This window comes from Malus sylvestris, chromosome 4, assembly GCF_916048215.2.
Source record: "Malus sylvestris chromosome 4, drMalSylv7.2, whole genome shotgun sequence".
Classification (NCBI taxonomy): domain Eukaryota; kingdom Viridiplantae; phylum Streptophyta; class Magnoliopsida; order Rosales; family Rosaceae; genus Malus; species Malus sylvestris.
The window spans coordinates 17,369,993-17,385,551 of NC_062263.1; the positions used below are offsets into that span (position 1 = coordinate 17,369,993).

At 37.8% G+C, this 15,559-nt stretch overlaps 1 protein-coding gene and 1 pseudogene across 2 annotated transcripts; one reads left to right on the forward strand and one right to left on the reverse strand.

Moving 5' to 3' along the window:
• The first annotated feature begins 5,480 nt into the window (after positions 1–5,480).
• LOC126618755 (serine/threonine-protein kinase-like protein CCR1) lies at positions 5,481–8,199 on the forward strand (annotated as a pseudogene).
• A 4,430-nt stretch (positions 8,200–12,629) lies between these two features.
• On the reverse strand, positions 12,630–14,875 carry LOC126618758 (putative serine/threonine-protein kinase). 2 transcript variants are annotated; one of them, XM_050286917.1, is made up of 6 exons: positions 14,585–14,875; positions 14,372–14,472; positions 14,025–14,241; positions 13,673–13,910; positions 13,421–13,571; positions 12,630–13,214 (listed from the first exon to the last, which is right to left on the reverse strand). In XM_050286917.1, the coding sequence occupies exons 1-6, from the start codon at positions 14,655–14,657 to the stop codon at positions 12,912–12,914; spliced, it is 1,083 nt and encodes a 360-aa protein (XP_050142874.1). In that variant the 5' UTR covers positions 14,658–14,875; the 3' UTR covers positions 12,630–12,911. The 2 variants fall into 2 exon arrangements, with proteins under 2 accessions (XP_050142874.1, XP_050142873.1); XM_050286916.1 differs by having other exon boundaries at positions 14,372–14,487.
• Between the last annotated feature and the right edge of the window lie 684 nt (positions 14,876–15,559).

The following is a 15,559-nucleotide window of genomic DNA, read 5'->3' on the forward strand; positions in this document are numbered from 1 at the left end:
ACCTTTGGCTAATAAACGTGTCTTGAACTTATCAATGGTTCCATCCGCCTTAAGTTTTTTCTTGAAAATCTATTTATGGCCAATTGGTTTACTACCGCGAGGTAAATCAACCAATTCCCAAGTGTTATTTTCCATAATGGATTCCATTTCACTTTTAATTGCTTCCTTCCATAAAGGAGCCTCGGAATAAGACATTGCTTCTTTAAAAGTTCTAGGTTCATTCTCGGACAAGAAATCAATGAAATCTGGTCCAAAGTTTTTAGAAACTTTGATTCTTTTACCTTTTATTGGTTCCACATCTTGGACACCAGAAGAAGAGGCTTCATCATGACTATGATCATGAACCCTCTTTGTATTAGAACCAAATTCCTTATCTTTGTAAGGAAATATGTCCTCAAAGAATTCTGCATCCGCTGATTCTAATATAGTGTTAACATGTATGTCAGATAACGATGATTTTACAACAAGGAACCTATAAGAAGAACTATTATTTGCATATCCAATGAATACGCAATCAATAGTTTTAGGTCCTAGTTTCGTTCTTTTCGGTAACGGAACTTGCACCTTTGCTAAGCAACCTCACACTTTGAGGGTTTTATAAGTGGGTTTATGTCATTTTCACAATTCATAAGGTGACTCGTCAATTTTCTTTAGATGAACCTTATTCAATATGGTATTTGCAATAAGTAAAGCTTCACCCCACAAACTGTGTGGAAGCCCTAAACTATTTAACATGGAATTAATCATATCTTTGAATGTTCTATTTTTTCTTTCGGCAAAACCATTTTGTTGTGGTGTGTATGGAGCCATTGTTTGATGTATAATTTCATGTTGTGCACAAAAATCAGAGAAGACAATAGACTCATACTCTCCTCCTCTATCGGATCTAAGTGCATTGATTTTTCTCTCTAGTTGATTTTCAACTTCGGCTTTATATGTCTTAAACATATTCAAATCTTCGTCCTTGCTATGAATCAAATAAAAATAGCAATACTTACTGCAATCATCAATAAAAGTGACATAATAATTCTTTCCTTCAGGAGTTGGTATAGATTTAAAGTCACAAAGATCACTATGAATTAATCCAAGTAATTCAGTTGATCTTGCCAGAATTGACTTTCTTGTTTGCCTAGCAAATTTCGATTCAGTACATGTTTCACACTTATGATTAAAATCAATTTCGAATTTAGGTAATAATTCTAATTTAACCATTCTTTGCATGGAACGAAAATTAACATATCCTAATCTAGCATGCCAAATATTAGAAGACTCAACAATATAAGTAGAAGCATTTATTTTATTAGCATCATCAATGGCAATTACATTGAGTTTCACGAGGTCATCAGCCACATAACCCTTTCCAATAAACATCCCACCCTTGGTAAGTACAAATTTGTTGGATTCCATTACAAGTTTAAAGCCCTTAGCAATCAGAATACGTCTAGAAACCAAGTTCCTCCTCATTTCAGGAACATGTAACACATTCAGCAAGGTGAGACTCTTTCCAGATGTGAATTTAAGTACCACTTTGCCTTTGCCCTCCACCGCAAATGAGGCAGAATTGCCCATATACAGTTTTTCTCCATGAGCAGCTGGATGGTATTCAGTGAACAGATTTCTGTCAACACAGATGTGCTTAGTAGCACTAGTATCCATCAGTCATTCACTCACATTTGAGACCATGTTGACCTTGGACACAACAGCAGCCAATTCTTCATTGGTGGTTGCCATGTTAGCATGGTTGTTGTTGTTTTCGTTGGCATGATTTCCATCCTTGCGATGATAACAACCTTGTGCCTTGTGACCAGATTTGCCACACATAGCATGCGCCCTTAATCTTCTTCAGATTCTTGCCTTTGGGAGCAAGGGTAGATTGTACAAATTGCTTGATTTTCAAAGCCTTATTCTTCTTCGACTTAGCCTTGGAGTTTCCTCCCTCAACATAATTTGCATTGGCTTCAATGGCAACTAACCCACCCTAATGATCTGCCTTTTTGTGGTCTTCTTCCACTCGTAGCGTCAGAATTAAATCCTCCATATTCATCTCACGACACTTGTGCTTGGGATAAATTTTGAAGTCATTCCACGAAGTTGGCAACTTTTCAATTATCGCCCCAACTTGGAAATGCTCATTGATCTCACATCCCTCGGAGTGCAGTTCATAGATCAATTTCTAGATTTCTTCGACCTGAGAGACAATAGATTTTGAATCCACCATTGTATATTTGAGAAACTTACCGATAACAAATTTCTTTGAACCGGCATCATCAATCTTATACTTTTTCTCCAGGGATTCTCACAACTCCTTTGCTATCTTGCACAAAGAATAAATGTCGTAGAGATTGTCATCCAAACTATTCAGAATATAATTCCTGTAACAAAACTCGGAATGATTCCAAGCTTCAATTGCCATGACAGTCTCTTTCGTCATTGGATTCTCATTAGACTTCGAAGCTTCTTCCTTGACAACATAAGCGAGATTCATTGTTGTCAGGAAAAACAACATCTTTTGTTGCCTTCTCTTGAATTGCAGCCCTTTGAACTTCTTAGGCTTTTAAGAGTATCTTGGCACAGCGTCATTCACATTCACAGATTATTGATCCATAAATTTCTGTTTCAAGATTGTTGAATATAAGTCAACAATCCGTGATATAATTATATATGCCAATAAATAATAAATGCGAATAGAAATTTACAAAATATGAACAAAACAAAAATATAAAACAGACAACTTGAAGATCGAGGCTTGCGTACCGAATGTCCTTGAAACAAAAATTTTGTCCCTACTTAGTGTTTGTAGTTCTACGGACATCTGCTTCACCAGGATTCAACGATCTAAGTTAGAATTCTAGCACCGAAAAACTAGACTTCTGGCGAATTTGTTTGTGGTGCTTTCAGTATGCTTGGTATATGAGGATTGATGATTTTCAGTGGTTTGAATGATATGCAGATGCATGTATTTATAGTGAGCATATGTCTGTTAGCAAGAGACATATTTTTAGGAGGCGACTGTTCAACGTAAAGGGTGTGTTGCTCCATCTGTTTCTCAGATACGCTCTCAGACTTCATCTAAAAATATGAGTCTTTTCATAAAAAATAATTTAATTAAATTTGAAATTAATTTAAAATAATTAATTAAAGAATTTAATTTTCAGAGCCCAAGAGCCCCATCTTTTGATAATTAATTATGTAATAATACATTACATAATTATTAATTAATTATCAATTAATTATTACACCTCAAAGCCCAACCCTAAGGGTGAGCCCAATTTTATTCTCCAAGATCCATCACTCCAATCACTTTCTATAAGAGACAAAACCTTATAAAGTGAAGAAACCTTATGGTGATGAGCAATATGAGATAATGAAATTCTACTCAAAATTTTCAACAGGTTTGATATCCTCCGGACCTCATCTCTGACTTGTTATTAGAGGATTGTTATAATTAAGTTGCTGCTGTTTTGTTTTGTACGGATTCAATCTTCTATGAAAGCTATCGTTTCTCTTCTAAAACAATGCATATTATTGATCCTATAATTTAGCGTAAAAGTTTTGCTATCCAGTTTATTAAGTTTTTTGGATGACTACATCATCACGTGATGTTTGTCATATTTCTTAACAGTGCATGTTATTGATCCTATACCTTAAAGTATGAGTTCGTTACCCTTATTCTTAATTAAAATTTAATCTCTTAAGCTTAAAAGTTGAGTGGAAAAGTGTGAAAAACTATTGTCCATGGTTCTTTGATACTAGATTCTCCGGAACCAAAAGAATCCTTAAGTAGAATGGGATCGATCTCAACTCAACACCTTTTTCTTGTTGGGACTTCAAACTATAGGGTGAGACATGATGAAATTCTATAACCTAAATTTGGGGTGAAAGTTTTTGTCTATCGTTGTCAGTTATAGTAAAATTAGTTATGATTCAGAGAAATGGTTGTTGCACTTGTGACGGACGTCAGCAATTCGAGTTCACTTTAAAAATATGTAAATCAAATACACCGCATGTCATGTAGAAACGTTGCCTACGAGTTTGCTCCATATTTCCTAGGTATAAAGAATTTAATTCGTGGGTGGCTTTTTTTTTCTTTCACTATTTAAATTTCTTTCGACTAACCACTTAGTACTACGATCTAATGATATTCATTTTCATTTGTAAGTGAGAGATCTTAGGTTTGATTCTCACTAAAAACGAATTTAAACCGTATTATTGCTAGTTCATTATGAGATTAAGCTCATCCCCATCTCTTTTATTATAGATAATATTATTTGTTAAAAAAATTCTTTCGAACAAACCCACTTTCTTGCTCATTGGTACAGTTAGGATGTTTAATAAATAGAAACTTTTTAGTATGGTCTTCTTATTTACTATACATCAAGTGCAAACCTACACGAATTGCTCTTGTGCATTAGGTCCTCCATTTTCATTTGGATCCACCAAATAGTTTCTGCAAGTGTCTTCATATTTTACACCAATATCTTATGAAACATGTGTGATCTTACGTAACAAGAAATATTCATAAATAAGGTTATCTTAGACGAGTGGAAAATGTTGGTGGCCTGATTATTTTATCAGAGAGTGATGCTATGCCTGTAAAATATATGTGTGTTAGGACCACGGATGTTGGCCAAAGAAAGTGAAAGTACGTGGGAGAGGGTGCATTGGTTAAAAAAAAAGAGAAAATGAAAATTGAAATTTATCTTCATGGATAGGAAATAGTGTTGACGACGTATGTTTGACACAAGCATGACACTGCTGGAAAGTGTTAGTAACACATATTTAGTATGAACAAGAGAAATAGGAATTACATATATTTGACGTGAACATGATACTTTTGTAAAGTGCTAATAACTAGTGTTTGCTACCAACATGATAGCTATGAAGTGTTAATTGCATGTGTTTTTGGCAACAAAACATGAGGGTTTTGTAAAAGGGAACTTTAACGAAAAGCACCTGGTACTGTTCATTTTAACGAAAAACCACATTTTTACACTAAAAAGTCAATCCTGGTACTATTCACTTTACCCTTTATTTTGTCCTTATCATTAAAACTCAAAGTTTTCAAGCTTTTTTGACACGTATTCTAAAGTAGTGGCAATGGCACATATTCAACTAGAATAGACAATTCTGAAAAATGTAGACGGTATGTATTAATATAAACCTGCTATTAAACTACGATGAATAAGTATCATACGCCAATGTCGGATTATTATCTGATACAACCTTGACGGTTGTAAAAATGTGCTGATGACTAGCGTTGGACACAAACCAGACAGATCTAGAAGCATTAATCCATCATAGATCACCACACAAACAGCTAAACAATTCAAATAAAGAACTCAAAGGATCACAAATTGAACACTTTTTACAAATTATATATAGAGAACTCAAGTGATTTCGATAATCAAACCCCAACTCTCCCCACTTGTTCAAGCATGTATCCGACATAGCAGCGGTCTGTAATCCCGGTCTGACGGCAACACAGTAACTACATACACCCAATACATTATACAGCCAGGATGCAGTAAACCAAAAGAAATCCAGCATTAAAATATAGTAAACTCAGGTAACTAGTTCGAGTACTTCGAATGGGAGTCTACTCAAAAACTGTAAAAATGGCTGCGACACCCACGTCTTTCATCGTCACCATCCTTACACTCACAGCTCTAACTTCAGCAACCCAACGACACCAGCAGCACAGACAGGCAAGCTCACCATCGAACCACTCCATGCCACCATCACTGATTCAATTCTAAACCCAGCAAAACCATGCAAACCCAGCAAACCATTTGTGGGTTCTCTCGATCCGTACCTCCTCTGCTCCTCCTCCTGCTCTTATGCTCCACCACCGCTTCTGGGTTCGGATTAATGGGACCCATCTCGGCCTCTTTCTGCAAAGACGGCTTCTTTTGCTTCATAGACGCCAGTGGCAAGCAGGACGTGGTTTGCTGGGGAAAGAACAGCTCTTCATCGACGCTGTCTTCGGCGTCTTCATCGTCCTCAGCCTCTTTCGGAAATATTCCGGCGATGGCTGCCCTCTCCGGCGGTGAAGATTTTCTTTGTGGTGTTTTGGCTAACACCTCGCTGGCGTATTGTTGGAGCTCCGTTTCTCCAGGTATAGATGCTCCTCCCGTATTCAAGTCCACTGCTTACTCTCATATTGCCGCTGGGAAGAGCCATGTCTGTGCTATTAGAGGGTCGTATTACTCTGATCACGAATTTGGAACAGTAGATAGTTGGGAAATTTTTGAAACATCGAATAAAAGTTTGAGTTCAAAACAGAGCAATTTCTGACCAGGCAATTACCAATCTTGTGTTCAAAACGGTTGTTTCTGGTGAAGGGTTTAGCTGTGGGGGTGTTAGAGATGGAGGGCTGATTTGTTGGGGACCGAATTCTTCGAATTTAGGCATTTCGGGTTCGCTACAGAATTTCACAGCTTTAGCTTCAGGAAGGGCTCAATCTGTGGAGTTTCAGATTTTGGTGAATTGAAATGTTGGGGTGATGCTGATTTGTTGGATGGTCGTCCAAATGGAACTCAGTATGTGTCTTTGGCAGCTGGTGATCACCATTTTTGTGGGATTCGACACGACAATCATAGAGTTGAGTGTTGGGGCATGCTTAACTCCTCCTTGATTCCAAAGACTTCTGGGTTTTTGGCGATTGCCTCATCGGATTATACCACTTGTGGGATCAGGGAAGATGATTTGGTGATTGATTGTTGGGATGCCAATGCAACTTCATCCCCGCCGGAGTATGATCCTCCATTGGAATTGTGCAGTCCAGGTCTTTGCACTCGTGGTTCTTGTGGCCAAGGGGAGTTTTCTTTCAATGCTAGCATACTCAATGAGGTGGATTTGACAAGCTTGTGTGTTCGAAAAGATCTCACGATTTGTTCCTCGTGCGGGTCAAATTGTTCCGAAGGATTCTTCTTGTCTAGTTCATGTAGTGAACATGCTGATCGAGTGTGCACAGCTTTCTCTCTTTGCCAAAACAGCTCTTGTTGGGATATTTGTGGGCTTCAAACTCCTCCAGAAATGAGGAAGAAGCTTTGGAATCATGTGCGTAGGTTGGTGATCATATTCGGGTCTTCTGCTTTGGGGTTTTTGTTGATATTAACTTGTTGGTGCCTTCTTCCCCATTTAACAACTTCTTGAAAAAGAAGGGAGCAAAAAGCAGTTTAAATCTTGCATTGGGAAAGCAGAGTTGGAAGCTGACAATAATAAGGATTCAAATCCTCCTCTATCCGTGGTTCCGTGTCCTGGGATGGCTCAAGTGTTCCGGCTCTCAGAACTAAGAGACGCCACCAACGGATTCAAGGAGTTTAATGAGCTTGGCAGGGGAAGTTATGGATTTGTTTAAAAAGTTGTGCTAGCAGATGGACAGTGCCTCCCATGGTGGCCTTTCTTCCCCGAATTGGAGCCTCCGGTTGAAAATTTCAATGCAGGCGGCTAAGGGGCTTGAGTACCTTCACAAGGAATCCGTGCCTCCCATTGTTCATCACAATGTCAAGACCTCAAACATTCTTTTAGACGCTGAATGGAATACGCGAATTGCAGATTTCGGACTCCTTACATCTAATGACAAGGATGTCAAATGGCCAGCGATGTTTACAACTTTGGAATAGTACTGTTGGAGATCCTCAGTGGAAGGAAAGCTTATGACAGAGATTACACTCCGCCAAGTATAGTCGAATGGGCACTGCCTCTAATCAAACAGAACAAGGTGGCTGCCATAATTGATCGTTATATAGCTTTTCTGAGAAATGTTGAGCCTTTGCTTAAGCTTGCTGATATAGCAGGACTGGCTATAAAGGAAAATCCAATCGAGCGTCCTACAATGTCAGATATTGCATCTTGGTTGGGGCACATTGTGAAAGATGGTTTGACCTTGTAATTTCTGAACCAGGTCACCGGCAATTCATCAAAGATCAATTGAACAAAGATTGTTACACTTGTTTCAGTAAGTACTGCTCTAATCTTCCTGAACTGTACATCTATTTACGAGCTGCTTGTAAGTGAAGTGATTAATCTTCTTTCTTCGTTTCTGATTATTTCTCTTAATCCACACAAAGTGAAGGGAACACTACTTTTGTACTTTTAGTTTTCCACATGAAACATGATTTAATAATTTGCCTTCTCAAGTAAAACATTGGGGAGCCATAAAGACCCCATTTCCCATCGTTGGGTTTTGTATTAAAATCTCACATTTCTTTCGTGTGTTTTATCAAGACGATAGCAATGTTCTGATTTAAATTTGTTAACTATCGTCATCATTGTACTTTGATGTTTTCGTTCATATTATTCATTGATTGCACAATATGTAGTAATTAAACCAGATGTAGTTACTAAAATCAAGCAATGTTAGCTCCATGGGTTCTACTTATGATACACTTGCACAAAAGATTTCTCTGATTTGAGGAGTATTGAGTCATTCGCTGCATTATCTATTATCTCTTTCAACCGCAATATTACGATCATCTGATATCTGTACAAAAGTTTTTTACCAGGATACCTTGTGCAACTCAGAAATGTGAAAACTACAGCATCTTCTGAACTGAAGCACTCATACGACGAAGGGTTTCGGAAGAGAAAAACAACCTTATCTTTGTGATGCACAAAAGAATGAAAGATCTCAGAAAACTTATGGGAAAAGATTTGCAACCTCATCTGTCACTTTTGCATTGCAGCTTCTCTCAAAGCCCATCAGTGGCTGTGCAAACCATAACCAAGTTGAAAAAAAAAAATAGAAGAGGTAAGTGGCTTTCAGATGGATAGTGCTTTGTTGACGAGATGAGCTTGTTTTGTGCAATTTGCCAACTCAAGCTTGGCATTTGACTTGATTGGTTCCTGAGCTGAGAAAATAGTGGGGAAAAAAGACACCTCCACTACTAGTTAAGTAGTGCTTCACAGTTCTCACTTCTCATACTCTAAAAGGGCATGTTCTAGTGACTTGAGGCTCTATCTTGGCTTCGGAATTGGGGGGCAATCAAGGGGTAATACCAGATAGACCAAATTTTAAAATCAAAATTGCAAACCAAATGACATGTCACCAATAAAAAATAAGCACGTTAATCAACATCTAAGTAATACTCCACATTATTTGGTTTATAAAATTTGGTCTACCTAGCATTACCCGGTCATCAAGTGAGGTTAGGAAGGTAGTGTCAAGTCCCGATCCCAACATACGTCTAGAATCGACACGTGACGTCACCAAGTATCCGTATATCCAACAGAACCCGCCTCCGAGATATGTACAAAGCATAATTCAAGATTCGAATTGCATAGTAATATTCGTGTACTTTATGACTGCATTTAACCTCCTCGTTAGACTGCCTATGTACTCTAAAGAGGGATCAAGCCATTCGTAGTTCACCATTCACCACACTCCGACATTTATCACAATACGTTCAAGCAGAAAAGCATAGCATTCATCAATCAATCATTTGGACTTGACAAGGATGAATTATGCGATTCAAGCTACATAACGAACCCACATGACAATCAAGGTTTCTATTTCCTCCATCATATAAATTACTATGTTTCAACATAAAATCTCAATTCATAGCATGTAATATATCAAAGAATCAACAAAGAACAATAGTATCCTCTAGTCACATTGATCAACTAATCTAATCGTATTAATAACAATCACATCCAACATCATTCCACAATCACCAAGTAACCAATTCCATGAATCAAGGAGGCATGATATTAACATTTAATTATGTTAATCAGTAAACAAGATCACATATCAATGCACGAAATTTAATAAAGGAATTCTACATAATTCCCTGCCTGGATTCCAAGTAATAACATGATAATTCTAATTTATAAACATAACGTCTACTATGAGCAATTCCTACTCAATTGAATCTAGGGTCGAACTAACTTCATGCAAATGAGCAAGCGTAAGGATTCCAGACCACTCAACGGAATCAAACCCGAAATATAATTGCCTATCGGAATGTACCAAGTACAACTAATCCTCATCACCCCTAGAATGCATATGGTCCCCCATCGCGGATATACCAAGCAGAACCATAGGCATAATCTCATTGTGCAAGCAGTGATCACCCATCGCGGATATATCAAGCATGATCACCCCTTAATACGCATGGTCCCTCAACGCGAATATACCAAGCATGATCACTCCTAGAATGCATATGGTCCCCCAACGCGGATACACCAAGCATAACCACAACATAATCTCATCGTGCAGGTAGTGATCACCCAACGCGGATATACCAAGCATGATCACCCCTGAAATACGTATGGTCCCCCAACGCAGATATACCAAGCAGGACCATCCATGTCCCACTGCTACATGGTGCAATAAATTCAACACACAACCTACCCACAACTCAACCCATATGAGTTACAACAGTCACCTACACCATCAACTTCTTATGGCCACCAACTAATATGTCACACAAGCATATAAGTTCTACCGAATACATCTAATAGGATTTTAGGATCACATTGTCATAACATTTATCATACTTATCATTCACATTATTAAGAAGATAACTAAACACATATATATCACAATATGACGTCCCATACATGTAAACCGATTTATAAATCATCTGGGATAACCACTAACCCATATAGGCCCACTAAGCCCTACATAGTCTCTAGTAATACAAATTTTAATATTTAAGATCATTTCATAGCCGATTGACCAAAAGTCAAGTCTTTGTCAAAGGTGGGGTCCACAACCTTATACAAGTCAATCTGGAACATCCACCCATGGATTTCCAATCCGTAGCTTCCCAAGGTTCTCATTAATCTTCGAGAACAATATTCTAAAATTTTAGAACTATCCAACGGTTGGATCTCCACCAATTGCTAGAATTAGGTTGCTATCAACGTTTGATTTTACAAACTTAGAAATTCAACTTGGGAAGATCCGTACGTCGGATTCCCAATCCATCAGTTTCTAGCATCCTCAAATATTACGTACTATAATGTATTAAGGTTTAGTGACTATCCAACAGTCGGATCGTCAAATCATAAAATGGTCAGATGGCCTAATATTCCATACTAGGTTCAAACTATCGAACTACACTAAACGGTTATCAAATTTGAAATCAGAACATCAAATTTAACTTAAAAAGGCAGTATCAGTCCATTGGTCACGTGCCGCCGCGGGTGGCGGTTTTCGACGAACAAAAACCCAATTTTCCGACTAACTCTAAAAATTACCAAATTTTACAGAAATGTAGAACAAGTCAAGGGGAACAATTTTAATATCTGGGCTGAGGCCCTGTTCGACCGTGAAGTCACCTGAATTCGCTTTGATCCGCCGGAAACCCTAAAAAGGGTGTACTTCGATTCAACACCAAAACGACCTCCAACGCCCCGATCTTGGCTTGGGTTTTGTTCCTGGTGTCAAGAGGGTTTGAATGATGGTGGTGGTCGATGGTGGTGGCTTCAAAAATAGCGGATTGCTGTCGTGGGTGCCTTCGAAGCCGTCGGCTTCGATCTTCACAAAATCGAGGCCAAAGACCCTTAGATTTTTGGTGGAAAAGAGAGAATAGAGGTCAAGGTTGTGAATGCAGGTAAGGGTTGGGTAGAATTCATCGGAAAAACCAATGAAAATCATCGGAATTGGCTATCCAGAACCGGGTCTGCAATCAGGTCAACAAAACGGGTCGTTTGGGATCCAGGTTGGCTGCTGCTCCTCTTCTCTCCTTTCCCTCGTTTTTCTAACTCATCTCTCATTTTTCCACCTCTCTTGCTGCCACTTGGCAGCTTCTAATCATTTTTTTTTTTCAACAACTAAAACGTCTCTAATTTATCGTTTCAACTCCGATTTGCGAACGGTTTACGCCTACGAGCTCGTAGAATCGAACTCTATCCAATTATACTTAATGTGACCCAGTAAAGTCCACGAATTTTAATGATTACTTACCAAAATTCAAACTTCGTGATTAGTTCAATTAAAAAATCTAAATTCAAATATATTAATATAAATTCTCAAAAAATAATATAAAATCTCAATAATACAAATACGTAGATGGGCGGCACATGATTTTCGCTTGAATTTTAGATTGATCACTTACATTAACGACTGGATAAGAGAATTTCTATGTTAGAGCTCATTTACTGAGCCAACAGTACAACTTTTGCTAAGCTTGGTCGGCCAACACATGTTTCTCGCTTAGATTTTAGTTAAATCTCACATTAATGTTCGGATAAGAGAAATTATATATGGCATACATATAATAAGACTTCTGTAAACCATTTATTCAAGTAAATAATGGGGTGTTACATTACAGGGAATGATTTTTGTACACAATTTTTCACATTTTACACACCATCTTATCATTGGATTAAGCAAACAAATGAGAATCAATGGTCAGCGTACAAAGGTAAAAAAAGGTGTGCATAAATCACTTGTCAAGTTAATTTTTTTTTTTCTACAACGATTTATTTACACCTGAAATGAGGGAATAGATTTACCCTTTTCTATATTTAAACTTTTGCCTGGGGTGAAAATTTCTATATTTAACTTGAAATTCTTATTGGTTAAATTTACTGTTATAATGTATTTTGCCTCAAGTTGGACATGCTTCATTAGTTACCACCGTCTCTGCTGCAGTTTATTTAACTTTAGACACTGTAAATAACAGAAAAAAGCTCAACGTCTATGCTGGTTTTTCACATTAATTTACTGGGAGGTAACTATGTACACGTTTTTTGCAAAAGTACTATCAACAACAGCAAGAAGCAAAGAAAAACCATCCCCAAAATCCCAAAAACAATTAAACAATGTAAACCCCAGAGAGAAAAAAATTGGTTGTCTGAGTATCATATACTCAAAAGACATCCAACAAAAATCAATGGCTCTGCAGGCTTCACTCACACGGTTATAAGGGCAGCACATAGTCCTCAGATTTACAATGGTTTTATGTGCTGCTAGCTGTGGAGGCCTTGGAGAAAGTGCTCTGATCACTTGAGTTCTCTTGCCTCATTTTGATATCCATGAAATCCGAAACATGCCCGGGTTGTGAAATATGAGAGTCCTTGAGGACTTCATCTCCGGACAACATCTCAACCGCCTTTGACATCCGTGGCCGTTGGTTGGCCCTTTCTTGCACGCAAAGAAGTCCTACCTTCAAGAACTGAATGGCTTCATCCGTAGGAAAGTTCATCTGAAGTGTAGGATCAACTAGTTGTGCAAGGTTTCCAGCCTTGTGCGCTTCCCATACCTGCAATTTCACAAACAACATTGCTTCAGTTCTGAAGTTTAAATTGAAAGCGTGTTCAAGGCTACTAACTAGCTGTTTTGCTTTGCTTCAGTCTAACATTGACTGTTACTGAGGAAGTAGTCTCGCCTAATCCTCTTATATTTATATCAGAAAAATATGTCCAACTATGCCCGCAGTAAATAGATGCTCTAATTTAATTTGTTTACCTTCTGAACCAGGTACTGCTCCCCAAGTTGCAAGTCAAAATCCACAACTGCTCGGCCGCTGACAATTTCCAACAACAGCACTCCGAAGCTATAGGTATCTGATTTTCGCGTCAAACGCCCACTAATAGCGTATTCTGGAGCAAGATAGCCTCTTTTGGATTATCGCGAGACACCCCATTAGCAATGCAGTAGCATTTCAAAGAGTAATCCAATCACAATGCAAGCATATTCAGTGATTCAAAAACAACTTACATTGTCCCGGCTACACGAGTACTAATGTGAGTATGGTTGTCCCGCAACAGCTTCGATAAACCAAAATCACCAACTTTCGGTGTCAATTTCTCATCAAGAAGAATGTTGCTGGATTTAATGTCTCTATGCAGAATGTGAGGATCAACTTCCTCGTGCAGATAGGCAAGTCCTCGAGCTACTCCTATTGAAATACCCCGCCTTGCCTCCCAACTAAATCTCATCCTGTTTTGCTCTCCACCTATTAATCAATATCACATTCTTCATTACTTAAGAATTTCAATAACAATCCAGCAAAAATGTGGATTATTCAGTTAGAAATTGAAGAACTAGAAGCAGATGAATGATTATTTACCAAGTAAAGTGTGTGTGAGGCTATTGTTTTTCATGTAATCATAGACCAAATATCTTGCAGCTCCATCAACACAACACCCTTGAAGCCTAACAAGATTCTCATGTCTGATTACAGACAGAGCAGCTAATTCGGTGATGAATTCCCTCTCTCCTCTCATCGATTCGAGTTCAACGGAAAGCACTTTCACAGCCACAAGGTTCCCATCTCTAAGCTGACCCTTTAGAACTCAATCACAATTAACCCTATATCAGCAAACACAATATATATTACACACACACACACAACACACACACATGCAATTGTATCAACAATATGCAGAATTTGATGTTGTAGGGTCAGAGAAAAACCTTATAAACAGAGCCAAAGCCGCCTTCTCCAAGCTTGTTGGAGGAATGGAAACCATTGGTGGCAGACTTCAATTCCTTGCAGGAGAAAATTCTCAAGTTGTCTGGAATTTGACCATCTGGGTAATATAAAAAAGTACAAAAAAAAAAAAAAAAAAGCAATTAAGACCACAGTAAATCGCTGCAAAACCCAAGAACAACAAACCCTAATAATACCTTGCATCCTTCTTTGAATGGCCTTTGTGGGTGAGGAGACGAAGCAATCTTTGCAAGGAAGTGGGAACTTCATGTTCCAGCAGCTGGATGCACTCTTTTTTTGTTTGTTGGGTTTTTGCTATTGAATGTGCTTAATCTTAAGCCTTGGTGATAATTACAATGGATTAAAGAGAGAGCACCCCATGAAAGAAGAAGCTTTGGAGGAAGAAAATAAATGGAGACGCAACAATATATTATTGCCGGCGGCCTTTGACCTGATTTTGGCTGCCGACTTCAAAGTTTGAGCTTTTACATTTGAATATTTTCTTGTTGGACACTTTGCAACTTACTCAGTTATATATAGTTGAACCACCACACCAATGAGATGAATTTCAAACCCGTATTTCACACGGTATGTGTTGAGTTCGATTCTTGATTTTAGTGAATCGCACAATGGTGGTTTGAGAAAGATGGAGAGACTCACAGTATCAGGAACGATGGACTACAGTGACGAAACCACTAGCTGGTCCACTGTTTAAAAAAAAAAAAATATATATATATATATATATATATATATATAGTTGAAGTTAATTTGCTTGCATGGGTTAAACGCGGCAACAAGTCATGTTTTAACTTGTTGGCATTGTGTGTAGGTTATTTTAAGTTTGAACTCGACTTATTAGCTTGCCGAATATTGCGTATCAAATTATGTTCACCCGTCAACAAATTACGAATAAATTACTTGATTATATCAAATCTCTACTAACTAATAAAACACTTATTGTCAACTAAAATTTTATAAAATTATCAGTTTAACTCTCTAATTAAAACAGAACATGAATAAGAAATTTAGGGCAGAAATGTAATTTCACACAACCAAATTTTAGTGTAAAAAACTTCTCACTCCCACATTCTTTATCACTCTCTTCCTCTCTCCTTCTATTTCAAAATAAAAAATAAAAAATTTCCTCACACACTTTGTGTGTGCTCATATGC